General features: G+C 31.4%; 1 protein-coding gene across 1 annotated transcript; it reads right to left on the bottom strand.

The window, feature by feature from the left end:
• Positions 1-1,427: 1,427 nt before the first annotated feature.
• On the bottom strand, positions 1,428-12,816 carry LOC141453705 (uncharacterized). Its single transcript, XM_074127229.1, has 8 exons — positions 12,597-12,816; positions 11,958-12,180; positions 11,293-11,843; positions 7,698-7,823; positions 6,249-6,490; positions 4,321-4,488; positions 2,793-2,973; positions 1,428-1,735 (listed from the first exon to the last, which is right to left on the bottom strand). The coding sequence occupies exons 3-8, from the start codon at positions 11,548-11,550 to the stop codon at positions 1,496-1,498; spliced, it is 1,215 nt and encodes a 404-aa protein (XP_073983330.1). The 5' UTR covers positions 11,551-11,843; positions 11,958-12,180; positions 12,597-12,816; the 3' UTR covers positions 1,428-1,495.
• Between the last annotated feature and the right edge of the window lie 8,082 nt (positions 12,817-20,898).

The following is a 20,898-nucleotide window of genomic DNA, read 5'->3' as shown; positions in this document are numbered from 1 at the left end:
TTTTTCAATGAATCGTCTCACCAGTTTGTGTAAATCAATACAGTGCTAACGTCATTTACAATTGTAAGGTTCAAGCTTGTAACTAATTCTATTAAACTTAGTTATAATTAATATCTATTAGTTATAAATTCAATTTAACTTCAAAATTATTTAATTTTTTTCAATGTTTGGTTCCTCATAAGTTTCACGAGGTGCCAAAATGGCTTAATATTGTAATTTGAAAAACAATATTTACGGCCACTATAATTGAAATGTAATGAAAAATTTTTCTACTGTCAATGATTTATGCTGAACACTCAATTCCACTCACATGTTAACATGTTACAACTTTCTTGTAGCAGGGGAATCTTCAGAGGCTACCAAACGTGCCCTTAGTTTGGTACTTTACGTTTTGACCATAAAGGTAGATTTTGGCACTGCATTGTATGCTTATAATTTTTTACTAGTTATAGGAAATTAGGTAAGCTTCGAAGTTGAGTAAACCTGCTTTTTTAAATTGGAGGGTGAAAACTCCCTAGACTTTTGCTACTCTTTTATTAGATTCTTTCTAGATAACCGATGTTTTACTAGATCATTGAGTCTAGTGCTATTTTATAAATATAAAACGCCAAAATGTTAAATTCCAGGACAGAAAAGAATGGCAAATGAAATTGTAAGACGTTTTCTTCACGCAACTATTCTTAATGTTTTCAAACAAACCATAAATACAAATTAAACTAAAAAAATAACTATGTATAATTGCACATCAGACTTAAGTATATACCAAGGACTACTCAGTACTAAGCATTCCTGAGTGGCCGCTTAAAAACTCTAAAACCACCTGAGCCTCCACCAACATTCTACAGACAAACAATTAAGTTATGAACATAACAAATACGGATTCCAAATACCCAGGAAATCTCTGCATGATATTCGTTGTGAAAGAGTCGCTTATGCAAACTTTTTAAAGTCATTTCACGTACACTCATTTTTCAGATGTAAGAGAAATGTATTTACTACAATGTGAAACCAAAGGCTAATAGCAATTAATGCGAAGGTCCTCTATTCAACTATATCCTAAATAACATAGCGTTGAGGTTCAACCAAGCATTGTAACTCCTAATGAGTTCAATCCTTCCAGTCAATAGTTCTTAAAAAATAGGCCTATTTTCTGCCAAGCTGTCTAATTAAGGTTTAATAATACATTATAATTAGGTTATCGGGTAAAAGCAAATTAATTTAAGGAGGAAAGGATTCCCGAGTGCGAATAAAGCTGCTTACTCTTAGGGCTTCCTCTATCTCTTGTTGCTCACTCACTCAAACAGTATTTTAAGAACAGTATTGCCTATAACGACAAAACTAGTCCGAAAAGCGATCGTAGATGATTAAAAAAAAAAAAGTTTAAACAGCTAGACACTTAATAAATAGTAAAAAGTAAGTAAACTCAGTAAAAAATATAATATAATTTATTTATATTTACAAATACAAAAAAATAAAATACAGTTTTTTAAACATTTCAATGACAAATAGTTTGTAAAAGACCACCATGTTGAGCTCTTCTTAAGATTATTTGCAACCTTTTAGTATATTCTAGGGTGGAGTAACGAGCGATTTTCCTCCTTTCCATCTCTTCCACGGACATCTCTGATGTACTGATTTTTGGTGGTGAAAACTCTGGCGGTGCACACACTACCGGAGCTACGGTGACCGCTGCGAAAAGCCCGAAAAATTCTGTTCTTTTCATTTCATCCATTACCTAGAAATTTGATTAATAATTGATATTTTCTTTAAAAATGGAAGTTGCCTTTTGATATCTATTAGTCTGCACATTATTCTAGTAAGAAATTGAGTTATTCCTATTTGAACCAACTTTTATCAAATACTAAAAATAATTGGCTGAAAACAATTCCATGGGCAAAATTTACTACTCGTATTCAGTTTGCTTCGGGATAACAGATTGAGGTTGTAGCGATTGCAAGAATAAATTAAAAATAGGTAAATAACACACTATTCATAAACATTAGTAAAGTCTTATCTAAACAAAATGTTTTTAAATAAAATGTTAGGCAACCAGTTGGATTTGATAATAGGCTGAGAGATTTCTAGATTCTACTAGGGTTTGTCAGAAAGCTTGAGCCACTGTCCCTTATAATAGAAATCAAATTCGACTAACGTAACTCATGAATTATTAGCTCTAAAGATGGTCGCTGTTCAATACTGGCCAGGATTAAAGAAAACATGGCTGCATTTACGGACAAAAATCATAAGTATTGTTCAAGATAAAGCTCCCTTATAATTTGGAAACCTACTTATTTTATTTTTTGTTTTACTATTTTGATCTAATTTTATGACCACAAGATCTCTTATTCAAGCTGATTACACATTATTCACAATTTATCATAATAAAAGTTCTTAGATGAATGATAATTTTGCTTAGTTGAAACCCTGAATGTAGTGTTTTTTTTAAAAAAAACATTATTGGTTTAAACATTTTTCAACTTTAAAAAAATTAAATATTTTTTCTAATTTGCATACTATATACCTCTGCGTTTATAATATTGTAAAATGATAAAACGTTTAAAACTAGATTATTTACAAATTAGGAACAATCAAATTAATTAGGTAAATTCAGTTCATCATCTATTGAGAAGGTAATGGTTTCTAAACATTACCCAAAATTAACTGTACTAAAGCAATTAATTAGACACAGATGATGTTGCACAGTGTCTTTGATCTGTTTCCTCTCTCTCTCATCTGAAATTCAATGGAAAAAGAATTTGACTGATGTGTTCATATTCTCATTTCTTACTTACATCTTTATAAGTAGGCACCTCTAGGTAACCCATATTTCTAAGACATTTCCAAAGTGTTTCTGTATATTCCAATATTAGTCTGTCAAACATAAACAAAACCTCATATGAAACCGATGTACTGAGGAAGTAGTGAAGGTCAAATGCAAAGGAATTGTAATGTGAGAGCTGGAAGTCGACAAATCTGTAAAAGACATAAAATAAAAATAATAATGAACATAATAATTTTTGTAAAGCTATTGGTGCCCAGTCTTTTGCACTACCTACCTACAATATGTATACGTAAACTCAATGGTTACCTGTTGACAACATAAGAGAGAAAACTGCTTCTAACTTTGAAAGAACGATTACCCAGTAACAATTAGGGTAAAATGGAATTGCATCGTCAATCTTGCCAAGAAAACATAAGCGATTAATTATCAAGTCTATGTTTACGTATCAAAAAAAAACTCCAATTAGGAAGAGAAGGAATAAATAGCGCTTATAATCAGTTCTCTGCGATAGTCTACGGAAGACATTGGCAAGGAAGATAAAGTGAAGTTAAGGCAGTAAAATGTATTCGACAGCTTTTACTTTTCCTATTTTTACGTTTGTAAGTGGGGAATTTATTAAGAAAATTAAGTGGAAAATTTGATTTTTTTTTTATTCCTCGTTCCTTTTATTCCTTTTTTTTATCCAGCACCTCGCGGAAATGCCAATTTTACTAAATTTAAAGTAAAAAATAACTAACAATTTTCTTTCAACATATTGAAAACAGATAAATGAACTTTTTAATATAAAATATTCATGAAGGGCTAAGGAAGTTATTTATTTTGTTGGGTCTTATTATTTGCAAGTTGCACTATCTTTTCGTTCAGATTTCAACCCTTATTTACTCGTAAGAATGGAGTTCCTAGTAATTTCTATTTTTTCCAGCACTTGTTTAAGTAAGCTTTTTCTTGCTTTACGTTTGCTTTTACACATGCAATGCCTATCCTGTAGGTAGGGCTAAGAATGACCCAGCTCTCTTCAAAACCTCTCCTTTCAACAATTCATAATTTGCGGAGTCTTAAAAAAGTTTCCCTTAAAACATAGCCAGAAATTCATTCAAATAACCTGAGTTTCTTGGTTATTCTCGCGTCAAACGGAATTTTACTTGTTTTTCCTAACTGCGATCCTACTAGCCTCTGATCCACAGGTTGTCTGCCTCAGATTTTGAAAGAAAATAATTGCATCTCAAGGTTCCAAATGACATAATGAGATTTTTCGAAATTCTGCGACATTAGTGCCTCTCTCCCAACTGCCCTCGAATAGCCAAGTCCCAGCCTAGAGGAATTTATTATACAGTATAACTTGCTTTTAAAATTTTGAATTGAAAAAAGGTGAATGTTAGAACCTTGAGAATTTCGATAATAAAGAGTAAGTCATGTGAATGATTCGCACAAGATTTCTTAGTATAATTTAAATCGACTGAGTCCAAGACCATTATATTTTTTTATTTATTCAACTAAAAAACAAATTACAGAAATATTAGAAAATAAAAGAAACTCACTTTACTGATTCAGGGCTTGAAGATACATTCGAATATTTAAACATAATATTGTTCACCCAAGGATCTCCATGATTCAGTACTTTCAGTTTTGCTGGTTCACTTCGTAATTGCTTCAGCTGGTCAATGGCTACTTCTGACACTTTACCCAATTTGTCAATTATGTCTTTCCTTTAAAAGAAAATCATAAAATTAAATATATGCTGTATGATTTTCAGGAATACAGATTAGACCCATGCAACCATTTATGAAAGTATGATTTGGATTGAAATTAAAACATAAAAAAACATTAATGCTATGAGTAATTGAGTACGACTATTTGCGAATACACTCCTATTTTAGTATATTAAAGTTTATGTAATGCATTATAACCATTTCAAGAAGATAACTTCAAATGAACTTAATTGATAAAATTCAGATAAACTTAGTTTATTTTGTACGTTTTCAATACATTAAAATTTTTTTAGGTACTTTCCAACAGATATATATTGCACAAAATATCATGGAACAAACATGAGTATCTAAAAGCGAGCAATACCATAAAATTATTTGATAGCAAAAGAAAAAAGGCCTTAATAAACCTTAATTCACATAACAGAGCAGGTAATTATTAATGATTACATAGGAAAAAACAAATGAGGCAGGGCAAATCTAAATATTAAAACTATTTTTTTCTCAAATTCGTACTCGAATTTCTTGCGGCTAGTTTCTTTAGAATTATTATATTGAAATTGCTATCTAATAGTAATTTTAGTTCAAGTGATATTCGGGGATCATAGGTTTGAATCTAACACTAAATTCATACTTAAAAATGGGGCGAAGCAAGTGGAGGTCGCATACATAATTTACTGGTCTTTTTCCCAGACGTATTTATAGCTACTTTATGAATTCCTAGTTGTGAATAACAATTGTAACTTCACCAAAATTTAATATTAAAATAAAGTCAATTAGCATATAATTATTACTCTGAGTGAAAATTCAAGTACTAGTACAAGGAGCTGAAAATAATATGAAAACGCAATTAAAGTTGAAATAACAAATACCACAGGAGTAAAAAAAAGCAATAACTTTCTGGAAGTATTAATAAGGTGGCATAATAACATCGAAGTTATATCGTTGTTGTTCGGCAAGTTGGTTAAATATTAAATTTTATTATTGTATTATATTAATTTACAATAAATAAGACCAATTACCTTGAATTGATCTTTTGAATGATAATTTCTAATGTTTATGCTCATTTGATACTTTTTTCGCATTTAATTTATATTAATAAGAGTTAAGTACTTTCGGTTCAATTATTTTCATTTACGTTCCCTGAATTAATAAGGTTTCAAATCGGAATAGATGCAGCATGGTTGCTTTCTTCAAGAGGAATCTAAACTTTTTCAGTAATTAAGAATAGTACTTGACTTTCTAATTATTACTTACCAATAAATTTTATAGCTAATTGGGGAATCTTTATCTTGTAATCATAGAACCACTACTTTTTGTTCAGAAATACTGCTAAGTTCTAAATAATGACAACTTTCTTAATCTATATATTACTATTTTAGCTCAATGTAGAGTAAAAATGTTTGCTGGATACCTGTATCTCTCAAAATAAAGACTCTCCCTGGATAATAACATATAAAATGTATTTATTAATATTTTTAATTTTGTAAGGTCGTAAAAACCACTTTTTAACCAGGTTCGTTTTAAGACGCAAATTTTTACATTTTTCCAAATATATATACGTAATAAGGTTTTTTTTTGAAGAGCAGTTTAAGTTGTTAGATAGCCTTCAGGATAATAAAATGTAGATTTTTAGAACCGCTTGTATTAAAATCTCAGGGTGTTTTGTTGATGATATTAAAAACATTCTGACCATTCTAGATACTAAATTACTTAGATTAGATTGTAAAGAATATGTAAAGAAAAAATTAGTTCCTTACCATTCTTCGGACCAACATGTGTAAATGGCTTGGTGTAAAGATTTAAAACTACTTATAATCAATTCATTTATATCTTGGAAATGACCACCAAACACGAAGTGAGAGAAATCATCAGCATGTATTAACCCTTTCTCTACTAAGATCACCGAGAGTGCATGAAACCTTGCCAAACTTTTGATGACCAAGGAAGCTTCATCATAATCCAAGCCACATTCTCTGTTTCCCATTCGGTAGCCGAAAACCTAAAATCACAAGCAAATAAGAATAAAAAAACTTACTGATTAATGTAAATTTAAATTAATAATGCTTCTTTTATATATTGTAATAATAATAATAATAATAATAATAATAATAATAATAAAAAGACCAGGGAAGGGATTAGCTATGCGGTTAGCATACTGGACTCCCACGCGGAGGTCCCGGTTTCGAATCCAGCTACTGTCTCTTAGATTTTCTCTTCCTAGGAGCTTCTTACAGCTCACTGTCCGGTGATGGACAGTGTTGTCTGTAACGAGAGAACACTGTCCGGAGGCTGGCAGTGCACTGAAAAAAGCTCCGGGCGCCAATAACCTTAGATGTTGACGCGCCTTAAATCATTTAATAAAAAAAAAAAAAATTAAAAGCCCAGAAGTGTTCATGTGAAAAAGATTAGATAAAAGTGTACTCATAAAGGCGACTTTTTATTTGTGTATGAAAAGAGAGATTTCTTAAAAACACTCATTCACTCATAACACCTTTCTTTGGCTGGGCCCCCTAAACTTTATACACACTCCTAAAATTAAGGAAAGAATAAAAATTATTTCGTAAATTAACATTAAATTGAAAATTAAATCTTTTTAATCTTTAACCTTACTACTTATTTTACAATATCTTCCTAATGTAAGTGGTTTCTTGTGAATATAAGTAATTCCTAATACTAGAATTAGGTAATTACTAAAAAACATTATATCTTAGAAGTACAGTTTTTACTTGAACTTTAAACAGCTGATATAGTTTTCAGAATAACTTTCAATGTGGAAGTCATAACAGTCCAGAATTTTTTGAAGTGTTTGAGAGTGCGAAATAGTTACTGAAGAGTCTCCAATTCGAGCCCTACGTTAATGTTAATCTAGCTGAAACAAGAAAACGTTCGGTAGATTTCTTTAGTTTGTACGGAAAAGCATCATATTCAATCCAAAGAGCCAGCAATATTCTTCTACTACGAAAACATGAAGATGCACTCTGAACACTTAGCTAATATAGCAATATACCCCAAATGATAAATAATAAAATAAAATCGGCGCTAATGGCCAAGGCAGACGATGCGCCAAAAAAAAAAAAAAAAAAAAAAAAAAAAAAAAAAAATCATTAAAATTTTGTATGTCGATGCATAATTTACATTTTAGAAAGAGGCTGCTAATAAAAACTGGATCCTAAATTATAATTTGTAAAATTTGCCAATGTTTTTACCTGCAAATCTTCTAATACTATTTTTCTTTCGTCTAGATGACCAAGACAATGCGGCCACAGTGTGTCCTGATATATAGGGAATTCTTTGACTAACTGTTCCATCGTTGGTAGGACCTCGCAATACATCTGAAACAATTGCCAATAAAGACTTCTCTTTTTTTTTTTATATAGAAATTACTTTATAGTCTATTAAATGGAATTTTAAGACCACGGACACAAAACAAGCGACATCCATTTGGTGACTACGAATAATTTAGATAAAAAAAAAAAATAAATAAAACCCTATGGGTCAACACCTTATGGAAACAATCTACACAGGCGCAATTATTACCACGAAGTTAATTAAATTCTTTTGAGCGATTACTTGACATTTTAACGAGGGCTGAAAGCCAAAACATGCTTTAATTGTCTGGTACTAGGAAAACCAGACTTAAGGATGATGTGACGGCAGCAGATTGCTATTAGAAACCGAAAGCAATACGGAAAAACGCTCCTTCCAAATACTCGTAGTATAATTAAGTCCAAGCCTCTGCCACGAGGTTAGGGAAAAACTACAGAGCCCCGCCTAGTGACCATCTGGGACTTTAAGACGAGTTGGCACGAGGTAATAGAAGATTGTGAGCCAGTCAGCTGAATTCTCGTCTCCAGGTTCACGGTATATGTGTTGGTCGTATATATTCATCTGTATCCATAGTATATAGATCTGTTTTGATAAGCCAAGGTCAAAATTTCCTTCGGTAATAGTTCCTATCTACTTTTGTTCCCTCCTGTAACAAATGCACGTACCGGTAATGGACCTGAACCAATTTGTTGTACATGTAAATGCCTTTGAAGTATATTAAAGCAAAGGTACGCAGAGACAATAGAATAAAAACTGATGCTTTCAAACTATATAAATAAGCTCTTCTTCAAACCCATAAGTCTAATTTCACAGCATTGGAGATGATTTTTTAGTAATGGTAGCACTGTAGTTGAATCACTCTGTCTTAAGTAACCAGTCAAATACCCAATATAATGGAGATTTTTGAAGGAATAAGCCGTCACTAATGAATTTTACATTTATGTAAGTTCTGTATAATTTGACATTGCTTGTTTATTTAATGGTATTCCAAGAAGTTAGGGAGCCACTGGAGAATCAGCACTATGGGCTATCTGTTTATAACAATACCCATTGTTTTTAATTTTTGTTTCGTTTTGTTTTTTTTACTTTATGGAATGCGTATTTTTGTTGCATTGCAGGTTTTCAAATTAATAAGAAAGAAAATTGTCTCTTTAGCAATATATTTTTTGTAAAATAAAATATTCGTTAATGGCTAATGCTTAGAAGCAATCAGAGATGTTTTAGGAGAAAGGAAGAAGTGAGAACGTAATGGCCAGAGTTAACAAGAACCAATCTTATGGGTGTTCTCTCTAAGTAAAAAAAAATTAAAAGAAAGAAACACATTCTGACATATTTAGTTTACATTTATTTTTTACTTGAATTGTAAATTCATGTTTAAGAATTTACGTTCAAGTTATTACAACATTTTTTTTTAAATTCACTTAAAACTATCATGATGATGGGTTTATTAGAACTTGGAAATTAGTAGTTAAAAATGCAAACTAAATATTGCGACAAGTAAAAAATGGAAAAAAAATAAATAAATATGTAGTCACAAAATAAGGCTAAATACCCTTCATTGAATTTTTAAATACGTATTCTGGCTGATGAACAACTACATTTTGGCTAAACGGACAGTATTTTCTCTCTAGTTCGGCCTGAAAAATAATGTAATTAATTTCATACTTACTTAAGTATATTTTTTAGTAAAAATGTGATTTAAAAAACAAGTTAGAAAATATAATTTAAAAAATAAGTTTTTTTTCAAGATAAGGAACAAATCAATGACCATACCATAATTTAAACTGTAAAGAGAACTTTAAAGAGGAATAAGATCAAAACAAAGCCTGGGTTCATTTGTGGTTGACATTGTAGCCTGGTACAAGATCAAGGCTGGCACCAGTAACTTTACGAAGTTAGAGAACTTTGCAGAAACAAGAATCAGCAATCCTTTATGGAACCAAGTGATTCAAGGCTTGTTTTGAAGTTTCAGGAGTAAAATGTTAATAAATAGAAATTATACACGGACCTTCTAACCGATATAACTACATTATTCGAATGCAAGAGAATAACAATAAAGTGGCAGAAATAGAACTTAGAATACAGACTAAATAAAAATAATGGCGCTGAAGGACTGCATTATAAGCTCATAACTTAAATTCGGATTTACAGAAAACAGTAAAGCTATAAGTACCTAAAAAACTTAAAATTTAATTTATCATTAACATTTTGTTATGTGTAATTCGAAGATATCATTAAAATATTGTTCTTATCTTTGTAGATAAGATACAAAATTATAATTGTTTTGATAAATCTTATTAACTTCTGACTTTATTATGTAATTCCAGAATTATTTACTTGTACCTCAAGACAGAAATGAAAATGCTGAAACTAGTTTTGATTGATGTAATACATAAAGATATAAACAAAGTATCTAATTTCGGACATTTATTTTTAATCATCTGAGAAAGCTGGGCACTAATCCTAGTGACAGTGAGGTCACCACATTATAGGTTCGTTATTTATAGCAACAAACAACTGAACATGACAGTCTTTTACTTTTGTCTTGCCTTTCTCTTACTGCTTTCTTCGGCAAACCGTTCAAAAAATTCATGAATGCGAAGATTTTTACTATGTTTTGATGCGAGTCAACATTGAAACTGTAAAATGTAAACATGAGCATTAATATTTACCTCCTGACAAGCATCCTTCACATTAAAATCAATTTCTTGGAAACATATTTGAAAATAACGTTGATGATTTTTACATGGTTGCTAAGATGAAAAACTCCCAGAGTAGATGGTCACTTCCCAGCAACCCTGGAGCCTCCGTGAATACTCCAGCGTGGGCTTGCTTGCTCTCCGACAACCACACACAAAGCTATACACATGGTTTTGTTTACGCATTAATAGAAAAAAGTAAACACAGGAAATTTACGTTAAATTCCGGCACACATTTTGAACGGAACGCTCCTTTCTGGACTACTACCCGTCGCTGACAGAATTGCTAGATGGAAGAAAAGTATCTTACACTTCATAAGGAGTCTTATTGACTAAACTGGTTCCGTTCAACCACTTTTACTGACACACCTCCATTAACGTAGAAACTACAAAGATAGGTGGAGTACAAAAACTTGGGTTTAGCGAACCTACAAACTATAGCTTATCATAACAGGTACTGATACACCTACTCTCATTAAAACTATACTGGCACCTACAGTCGAGAGTAAGCATTAATACTTAAAAAACCATAATAGTTCTTTTAGATGTTGTGAATTTGGTTTACAACCCCTATTTAACTTCAAATCCACTAACTGAATTTCAGATATTTACCTTTTTTCTAAAAAAAAACCTTTATACTCTAGCCATTTATGGAGAAACCCACAGGCACAGGAGAATTATTTTTTCATGTTCAACCATTAACGAAGTAAAAGAAAGTCTGGAAGCAATAGCATCCACGATACTTACTCATTTACCAAAATAAAAATTAGATTACCTTGAATTCTGTAGAAAAATGTACATTGACCTGTACAGCTTCCGTAACAATCCTGTCCAATAAAGATTCTTTAACTATTACTGATACTGTTTTATATCCACCTTCTGGTGCTTTAATTTTCAAAGAGATTCTTGTCATATCGCTTGCATAATTGTTATCATCACTCACTACTGATTTTGAATCACAAACAGTCACTTGTCCACCGTCTTGAAAATATTTCTGCACAGTTTGTGCCACAGGTAATGGGTCCATTAACATTACGGATATTTTACCTTCTTTTTCTTATAGATACGTATTTAAGTCTTGGCTAGAAGAATGGATTAAATATTTTAACTGACGTTGTTTGTTTCTTTCTAGTTTTTACTTACGCTTTTCTTTTAAACACAAAAACTGTTTTGTGCTGCCTAGTGAAAGCATAAAGCGATACTGTGCCCAAAATGCAGAAAGGTTTTCGTTAAATGTTGGCCTGGCTGGACTGTGCGGTATGTAATCCCCAGTCTATCCCCACTCGCGTACAGTTGATAGACAATCACTCTCTGATAAGATGCTCTCTGCAATAAGAATAAAGAAATTAAAATTTGATCTTTGTAAAATGACACTAGATTAAATGGTCTAAAAAGTCTTAAAGATCTCATTCAGTTTGAGCATTTATAAATAAACAGCACCTGTTCAGCTGTAGAGCAACTCGGCGTAGTGAGAATGAAGTGAACTCAGCCGCTTGAAACTAGCTGATCACGTGAGGCATGAATGATACAACAATACAGCTGCGTAGTTTGGTCTAGTGATGGGCAGAACGAGTCCGTCTTTGGACTCGTTGGATTTGAATCAGTTCCAGGGTTGGAATCGATTCCAACAACTCGTTCACCGATTCCGGTCTCTGTACTTACCCTGTGCATTAGTAAAAATGTCACGCAATTTATTAAAAAATATCATTAAATGTTAGCTTTCCCAGTTAATAACAAAACTATATTTCTTTAACACACATTGAGTACTATCCCTAATTTCCAATTGCACTGATAAATATAAAATTAACAACGTAACACAAAAATTAACATAAAAATAGACTAGTCAATTATAAAAATTAAAGCAATGCTGTTTAGTCATTATCTAGCTTGACCACTGGAAGACTGGAGTTAACGTGCTTCAAGAGGATCCAAGGTAGAGAAACGGAAATGGGTAGGAAATTATTCCCATAAAAAAAATTCTAACCCTTCAAGCAAAATGATAATTACTCATAAATAAAGAAATATTTATTTACTAGGACTTGTATATCAAGCTTTAAAAATATTATCTTATTATCTTACGAAAAGAAAAAGCTGTGTGCTTAATCTTTAACATAGCGCTGGACACTCTTATTCTTATCTTCATTGGGTAAGTTTAACCGTGTACATGACCGTGAGACAGTCAAAGTAACACTGAGCCAAAATTTAGTATTACCTAATTGGTTTACTTACTGCAGCATCCCTCCCACTCTATCACCAATTTCACAAACATTCATCGATTGGAAATAATTTTTAGTTAAATATTCGTTTTATTTGAATACAAAAAACATTATAACGCTTTCTTAAGATGATTTTAATTTTTAAAATTTGTTTTTGTCCATTACTCTTATATAATACGAAGAATTTCAAATAAAATATAATATACAAACACAATGATCTAGTATGCAGGTGGAGTCAGTCCTCGTTACCATAGCAATGGAACCGTTAAACAACTCCGGTTCCAGCTCCAGCAATTTCTATTGGCTAGATTCAGTGAACGAAAAAATGGAACGAGTCCGGTTTCAAAAGGATTTAAATCACTCCGGATTCGACTCCACCAACTCCAGTGGATTTAACCAATGAAAATGCTAGAGCTGGGCCGGAGTCGTTTAACGGTTCCGTTGTCATGGTAACTACGACTGACTCCACCTGCACACTAGATCATTCTGTGTTTGTATATTATATTTTATTTGAAATTCTTCGTATTTTATAAGAGTAATGGACAAAAACAAATTTTAAAAATTCAAATCATCTTAAGAAAGCGTTATAATGTTTTTTGTATTCCAATGAAACGAATATTTAACTAAAAAATATTTTCAATCGATGAATGTTTGTGAAATAGGTGATAGAGTGGGAGGGATACTACACTAAGTAAACCAGTTAGGTAATACTAAATTTTGGCCCAGTTTTACTTTGACCGTCTAGCTGACATGTACACGTTCAAGCTTACGCCAATGAAGATGAGAGTAAGAGTGTCCAGCGCTAAGTTTAAGATTAAGCACACAGCTTTTTCTTTTTGTAAAACAATAAGATAATATTTTAAAAGCTTGATATTCAATTCTTAGTTAATAAATATTATGAGTAATTATAATTTTGAAGGGTTAGAATTTTTATGGAATAATTTCCTACCCATTTCCGTTTCTCTACCTTGAATACTCTTGAAGTAAGTTAACTCCAGTCTTCTAGTGGTCAAGCTAGATAATGACAAAACTGCATTGCTTTAATTTATATTTGACTAGCCTATTTTTGTGTTAATATTTGTATTACGTTGTTAATTTTATATTTATCAGAGCAATTGGAAATTAGGGATAGTACTCAATGTGTGTTAAAGAAATATAGTTTTGTTATTAACTGGGAAAGCTAACATTTAATGATATAATAATATAATAAATTGCGTGACATTTGTTCTTATGTTTAATCGTTCCAAACCTTCTGCTGCCTCATTTTCATTTTTATTTGCCTAAATTTTTTGGGGCGGGGCGGAATCACTTTTTTTAAAAATAGGGATTTGAATCAACTCGTTCCACCATCGGACTCGTTCCAATGGAACGAGTCCGCTCAAATAGCCCATCACTAGTTTGGTCACCCTGAGCGCACCGAATTATGTAAGAATAAAACAACTGTAGTTTGTAATATTACTTTATTTACATATTGTTTCTATTTTTAGATAACGAAGTTTAATTAGATTCACATCTACCTTTTCAATACTATATTTTCTTTACGCCTACTTATAACTTCTAGGCAGCCCTCTTCCTCGGATCCTGAAGAAAGTTAGTAAAAAACTCCGAACAAATAAAGTTCCACATACAGAAGAAACGTCCCTTTTTTAGGCCTGGCGAACCATTAGAAATTCACTAATTTTTTTGTATACGTGCGATTTTTATAGAATTAATTCTTCTATCGATATATGTAATGTGGTTAAAATATCTAAATAAAAAAATAAGAAGAAGTATGTGAAGAAGTTCCAAGGACGTTAAAACCCATCGGACGTTTACAGAAGCGAAATAACTTGAGCAAGATGAAAAGTACTCGGCTGTACCCAAAGATGGTGTAACTATCAATCAATTTTTTTTGTTGACATGTCATAAAAGTTATCGTTATAACGTACTTCGGGCTAAAGGAGGCCAAACATTGCTACTTCAGATAAAAAATAGAGAATGTGGTATTTAATTTAGAAAAACTAAAAAGATCTTCTAAAACATCAATATTAAAATAAGAAACCTTTGTGCAATAAGAGTGCCACAGTTTTAAATGCTAACAAAAAAAAAATCGCGAATAGAAATTTGGTGTTTGGATCATTTTAAAAAAAAATTAACTGATTTTGATCGCCAATTTATTCCAGAAGATGAGACACATCAACTATTACAATCCAGAATCAAAACAATCAACGTGATGGGGTGGAAACAGGCCTAAAGTTTTTGCGTGACAAATTTTTCTGGGTAACTTCGATTAAAGGGACTTCTTTGCTGAAGGGCTGAATAGACTTTCTTCTATAGCGCTGTTGTTAGAAAGAAGATTGAAGGAAATGAATCAACTAGTTCAGTAATAAATAATAAAATACTAATTTCAGTACCACTTTTCTGAAAGTTTTCATATTTAGACAATGGAAAACATATTAGACTATTTATTCATGCTGGGAGTCGGTTGCCCATCCTCAGTAATTGTATTAGTAATTAGTAAAATATTATTATTAGTAAATGAGGAAAGTCTTCAAAAAAAGTTTTCAAACGCTGCATTACGCTTTACATTTTTGGGTTTTATGCTGTGTCTTCCTCATAGGGACACTGCCTCTGTTTCCATTTATATTAAATGAGTTGGCACTCTCTAGAAAAATAAAAATGAGATACCAGCATCTTTTATGAACATGAAAGAACGAACTGTAGGAAGTTGCATGTTCGTCTTTTAAAAAAGTACTGTTTTCTGACTACCTCAAGAAAAACAAATACTACTATGACTATCAATATTCAACTACGACAAGGAAATTGGAATTGAATAAATTTGAAAGGTAATTTGAAAAATACTTTTGAATTTTACAGGCCCTGCAAGCTGATCCATCGATACTGTAACTAAAATTACCAAAGTACTAAAATGGCAGACACTTAACAGCTACTTAGAATAACTAAAAGTTCAGTAAATTTCAATGGATATCTTAAAATTGAAGTAAAAGAAAATCGTGTTTTTAACAACAGATTCATTCTTTAGCAAAATTTAATTGCAAATTTCTTTGATTGGTTTCGATCTTAAACTTAAGTTTATCACTATTTCTGAATATTTTAACTCATTAATTATCGCTACCTAGTGCTGCAGATATTTATATTCATGTTATTTCTAACATTTTAAAATTAGCCTTTGGAAGCCTCGCTTGTAAACAAACTTTATTATTCTTAATAGAATAAATAACTCCGACATTTGAAATTTTTCAATGTGGTGACGGAATTACTACTTTTTTTTTTCACCTTGTAAGAAGTAACTCAATCAAAAGAAGTTTGTACCAATTGGTTGATATAAACGTGTGTCTTTTAATTTAAATACAGATTTGTTAAGCGTAGGACTTAAAAAAACACGTTGCGCTTTCTCCCAAAGTGCCATTTCTGTGTTTTCTCGGTCTTAGCAACTTACAATATTAATTATGGAAATTAACATGTTTCTGTTGGGAAACTTACGGGAACAATTGTGAGTGTATCAAACCAATTAATTTTAAATATTTAATTTGAGAAGAGAAATACTAAATGTACAACTTACCGATGTGAATGATTATGAGTGTTTTATTATTTTTTTTTGAAGTGAGGAAACACGAAACCTTCAGTTTGATAAAATTTAATTTTTTTATTTATATTCAGGAAATTATATGAAAACTGGAATCGCATTCATTGTTGGAGAACGAAGGATTCTAGCTGTTCAAATGTCCTTGATAACCGTATGGAATATTCCATTCGTTATTTTATTACTTCATATTAAGATGTACAAATAGGAACTCCATTACAGAATTTCCTCCGCTGTCTTTGAATTAAAAATTTAAATCGTTTTCTCCAATTTCTCGAAACATATTTTAGAATAAAATCGTTGGTGCCATTTTCCAGAAACATAAATTACTTTATTAGTAAGATCACACTTTCAGTTTGCTGATTTTCAGCAAAACCTTCGTATCAATATCTGTTAGCAATGTACTCTTGTAAGTACATTAAGTAACTAAGTACTCTTCTAAGTACTAAACTAAACTTTTATTAATGTAATCGGATCTCAATCCGCACCTCCGATAAAATGAACTTTTGAAAATTAGTCAGTGACATACAATCCTCTTAAGAGACAGGAACTACTGGTCTTGTGAGGACTTTTTCTTTAGTGAATTCAGATGTAAATTAAAATATATTAAAACAAAATTACCTTAAGATTAAATTGTAGTACTAACAAGGTCTAAAATTAGAAATTAGAAGCGAATGAAATCTTGATATGGCCTTGGTGAGCAGGGTCAGCTATCATTATTGCAGAGCGCATCAACAAAATTCCTTCGAACAGTCACGCTGGTATTTATCTGATAATATAATCTCAATTTTTCCTTTGAAGGTTTCGCTTTACTGAAAATTGTACAATACAACATTAACTTTATTGTCTGTAACTATTCTTGTCGTCACTATCTATTATAGTAGTATTTAATTTTATTAAATATTGAATTGAAGAATTTTTGAATTAGTAAGTAAAGTAATCGCCTATTTTTTTCAGGCGGGGCTTAACGTCCAACTACCATTTACTAGGTGTCGTGGACGGAGGCGAATAGCAAACGTACTTTACTATTTCTCATTAACCATTAAATAAAATCCAAGGCCAAGACCGGGAATCGAACCCAGTACCACAATGCATGTTAGCTTTGCAGGTCTCGCCTCTTAACCCGCTCGGCTACCGTGGCGCCTCTTTTTTGAATTAAGTACAAATTCAAATTAGCGAGGAATCGGTCCAAATAAAAACAACAATTCGTATTTTTTCCAAACGTTTCGACAAATATATGGCCTTCTTCAGGGCTTGGCTATGCGTTAAAAAAAAAACGTTCTTTTTTCTGTAACTCAAACAACCCGCTCTGAAGAAGGCAATATATTTGTCGAAACGTTGGCAAAAAGACGAGTTGTTGTTTCTATTTGGACCGATTTCTCGCTAATTTCAAATCTTAATATAATATATTTTTATGGCCACTAAAAGCTAATATACGTTACTCGTAAATTCGAATTTTTGAATATTAAATTAAATTCAAAGTCAAAAGTATGATAGGAACAAAAGAAGTTACTAGTTATAAAAAACATATATTTCATGAACATAACATAGAATACTCTCTGCTGGGCTACAAAGTGGAAGTCCTAACTTCTAGTCCATCTGGCTGTCCTAACATTTTCTGTTTTTACAATTTCTTAAGAGGGCCTACAAATCACTCACCGGTGACGATCAGTGTTGCTTTTTCAAGAAGAACATTGTGCGAAGGCCGGCCGGTTATACTCTAATAAGACCTTGGCGAATGACATGTTGAAGCAGATTATTTTACATTTTGTTATGGTCTTCTTCATTAGGTTCTCAAGTGTATTTCAACGAAGCAAGAAGCAAATCTTATAGATGTACAGAACCTCAGTAATTAACAATAAGGAAGAAAATCGAATCATAATAGAAGTAAACGAATAAAAACAACATTCCCAATTTTATCGGCAAAAAGTATTGGTCATGTTGAAGGATATCCCGCACTTTTTCTAAGGGCTAGTTCAGATTATATATCATAAATAAATTACCGAAATGATTCTTTACTAGACATAGAAAGATTGCTGGAGTCAAAAAACCTCCAGACCTACCTTATCTCAAGAAAGTCGACAGTGGGTCTTTCTAAAATACTCATCATAAAGGAACGGAGTTAGTGTAGTGATTACGAATGTGGATTTGGAAGATCCCCAGTTCGTACCACGTGGTAGCTACTTTTTATTTCTTTGAAAATAAATGTATTTGTAAAGTAGTATGTGTTTCCGCTCCCGCCCACGACGTTAGTTGGACGCCTAGAAAAATAGGCGAAAAATAGACTCACCCTAATTCTGGCTCAATAGTGTTTGTTAGATTAGCAAAGTTTAAAATGAGAAAATATAAAAGTGTTATCCCTAATATTAAAAATTATGTTTCTATTTTTGGAGCAAAGTAATCGAGGGAACATTTGCCCATGGAGTCATTCATTCTTTAATTGGCAACACAAAATTAAATGTGATTATATCACAGCAGAATTTCAATTCATAAAGGTCAAAATGGCTTGGAAAGGGTATGTCAATAAACCGAATCTGTTAAAAATAAAGCAGAAACATGCTTATAGAATTCACGCAAGGGGGGGCTTTGGTTTTAATAACAATGTTCTCCTAACTCCACTAATGATGTCATATTCAATTCTCGTAACATTGTGAAACCCTCTGTTGTGAAACATAAAAACCACAAAAAAATATTGCCCACATTACAAAATATTATCTCCCAAATTTAATTTTTTTTTTATTAAAAACAACAGACGGCTTTATCACTTTAGTATCAGATATCACGAGGTTGTGTTTATTGTTAGGATATTTGTGTCTGTTTAAAAATTGTATTTTTTTTTCCTGGAAAGTTTTATTGTCATTTTTTACACGCCTATCTAGATCGTTATAGAATAACGTTCTCAGAAGTAAATCGGAGAATGTATGATGTATAAATCAGTGAAATATATTTATAGAACTGAAAACCACTTACAAGAGGTTTTAGGCTGAAAATGAAAGATAAAAACATAATACATGGTTTACATGAGAAGGATCCTAAAACTGCAACTTTCAAGTGGAAATAAATTTGTGGAATGATGTTTTTCAGTGAATCGCTAAATCCAAAAGATGATATTTAATGCCACGCTAAGTTCGGTTATTTAGTTTTAAATTGACAAGACTTTTTAAAGCTTTTGTGAGGAAATGTTTTCTAATTACTGAAAACACCAATATCACCGGAATTGAGCTGTAAGTGGCTAGTAGGAGTCCATTCCGTACGGTTACTACGAGCTAATCCCATTCTTTTACTATATTACTCAAGTAATTAGCTAATAATTCGTGGGAAATTAATTGGCCACGATAATAAGGTCAATTCCAAAATTATTTACTTTGAACATAAATATATAAGATAATAGATATATAAGTGGTTAATACATAGAGATATGAAAAGACGTTTAAATTCATTTCAAAATGTTGATGATTTTAATTTAATTTTATTAAATTCATGTCACCTCTTTTAGCAGATGATAATTTGTTTGAACTAATACCATAAAGAGGCAAATTTCACAAACTTTTTTGCCTTCTTTTTATACAAATTCTTTTCCTATCAAAAGAAAAAAAACCTAATGGTAATAAAACTTAAGACACATAAAAATTATCTTTAATTTAGATGTAGATCAAACATATTTATCTTTATAATAATTTATTTATTTTTAGACAATTCTTGCACAATGATCCCAGTTGAATTCTCTTATTATCATAACACTTTTAGAATAATTAAAATTTATAATTAAAATGCTTTTTATATAATAAAATTAGTAATGGATAATTTTAAGAGATTTCTGTTTCTATGTTGGAACCATATCTTTAGATTTTTTTTTTTTAAATTTTCAGGAATGTTAAAAAACCAGGAATTTCAGAAAAATAATCAGTCATCACATTTAATATTGCGACCATATCATTTTATTAAAAGTGTACCTTATAATATTTATGGCGAAATATTTGACTTCATTGAAGAAAACTGATAACTTTCGGCTATGTATTCGTTGTAGAGTGGTAATTCAATAACATCTCAGGTAATTGCACACCATTCTAAACAACTATGTATTAAGTTTTGTGTAGAGTTATACCTACCACCACTAAAACTACCGGAATAATTAGCAATTTTGCGTCATTTAACACCACATTCCACAAAGTTAGAGAAACTAGATATTCAACTTTGGCAATAAAACATAATTGGAGTCCTTTATCGTGTTATGAATGGTTGAAGTTGTTGCGAGATTGCTAGAATCAGTAAAATTCTTGTTAGGTTCTGTTAACTTCCTATTTTTTTTCTTATCCTACGAAACGAGGAATTTGTTGAAGAATTAATAGAATTAAATGAATAGCTCATTTAATGATTAATAAAAAGCATTAATTTTATTTACATCACTGATGATTTATTATTTTTAATTAGAAAAATAAGCGTGTTAAATGCGCATTATCGCTTACTTGTATTTATTTCCGAAAAAAGATTAGACCAAAACTGAGGCAATCGCTTTAGATCCACGATAATCTACTCTTATCATTCGGCAGTTTATTAAGTTACAATAGTTTTTAAACGCATG

This window comes from Rhodnius prolixus, unplaced genomic scaffold (assembly GCF_049639745.1).
Source record: "Rhodnius prolixus isolate KJV_2025 unplaced genomic scaffold, Rpr scaffold_3, whole genome shotgun sequence".
NCBI classification, from domain to species: domain Eukaryota; kingdom Metazoa; phylum Arthropoda; class Insecta; order Hemiptera; family Reduviidae; genus Rhodnius; species Rhodnius prolixus.
The sequence above is the reverse complement of the archived record's forward strand: the minus strand, read 5'-3'. Positions and strand labels throughout refer to the sequence as shown.

Coding starts and splice junctions, on each gene's coding strand:
- LOC141453705 (XM_074127229.1), bottom strand. CDS start 11,550: ATGTTAATGGACCCATTACCTGTGGCACAAACTGTGCAGAAATATTTT. Junction 4,489..6,248: donor ACATGTTGGTCCGAAGAATG/GTAAGGAACTAA, acceptor TTTCTTTTAAAG/GAAAGACATAATTGACAAAT. Junction 1,736..2,792: donor AGGTGCCTACTTATAAAGAT/GTAAGTAAGAAA, acceptor TCAAATTTCTAG/GTAATGGATGAAATGAAAAG.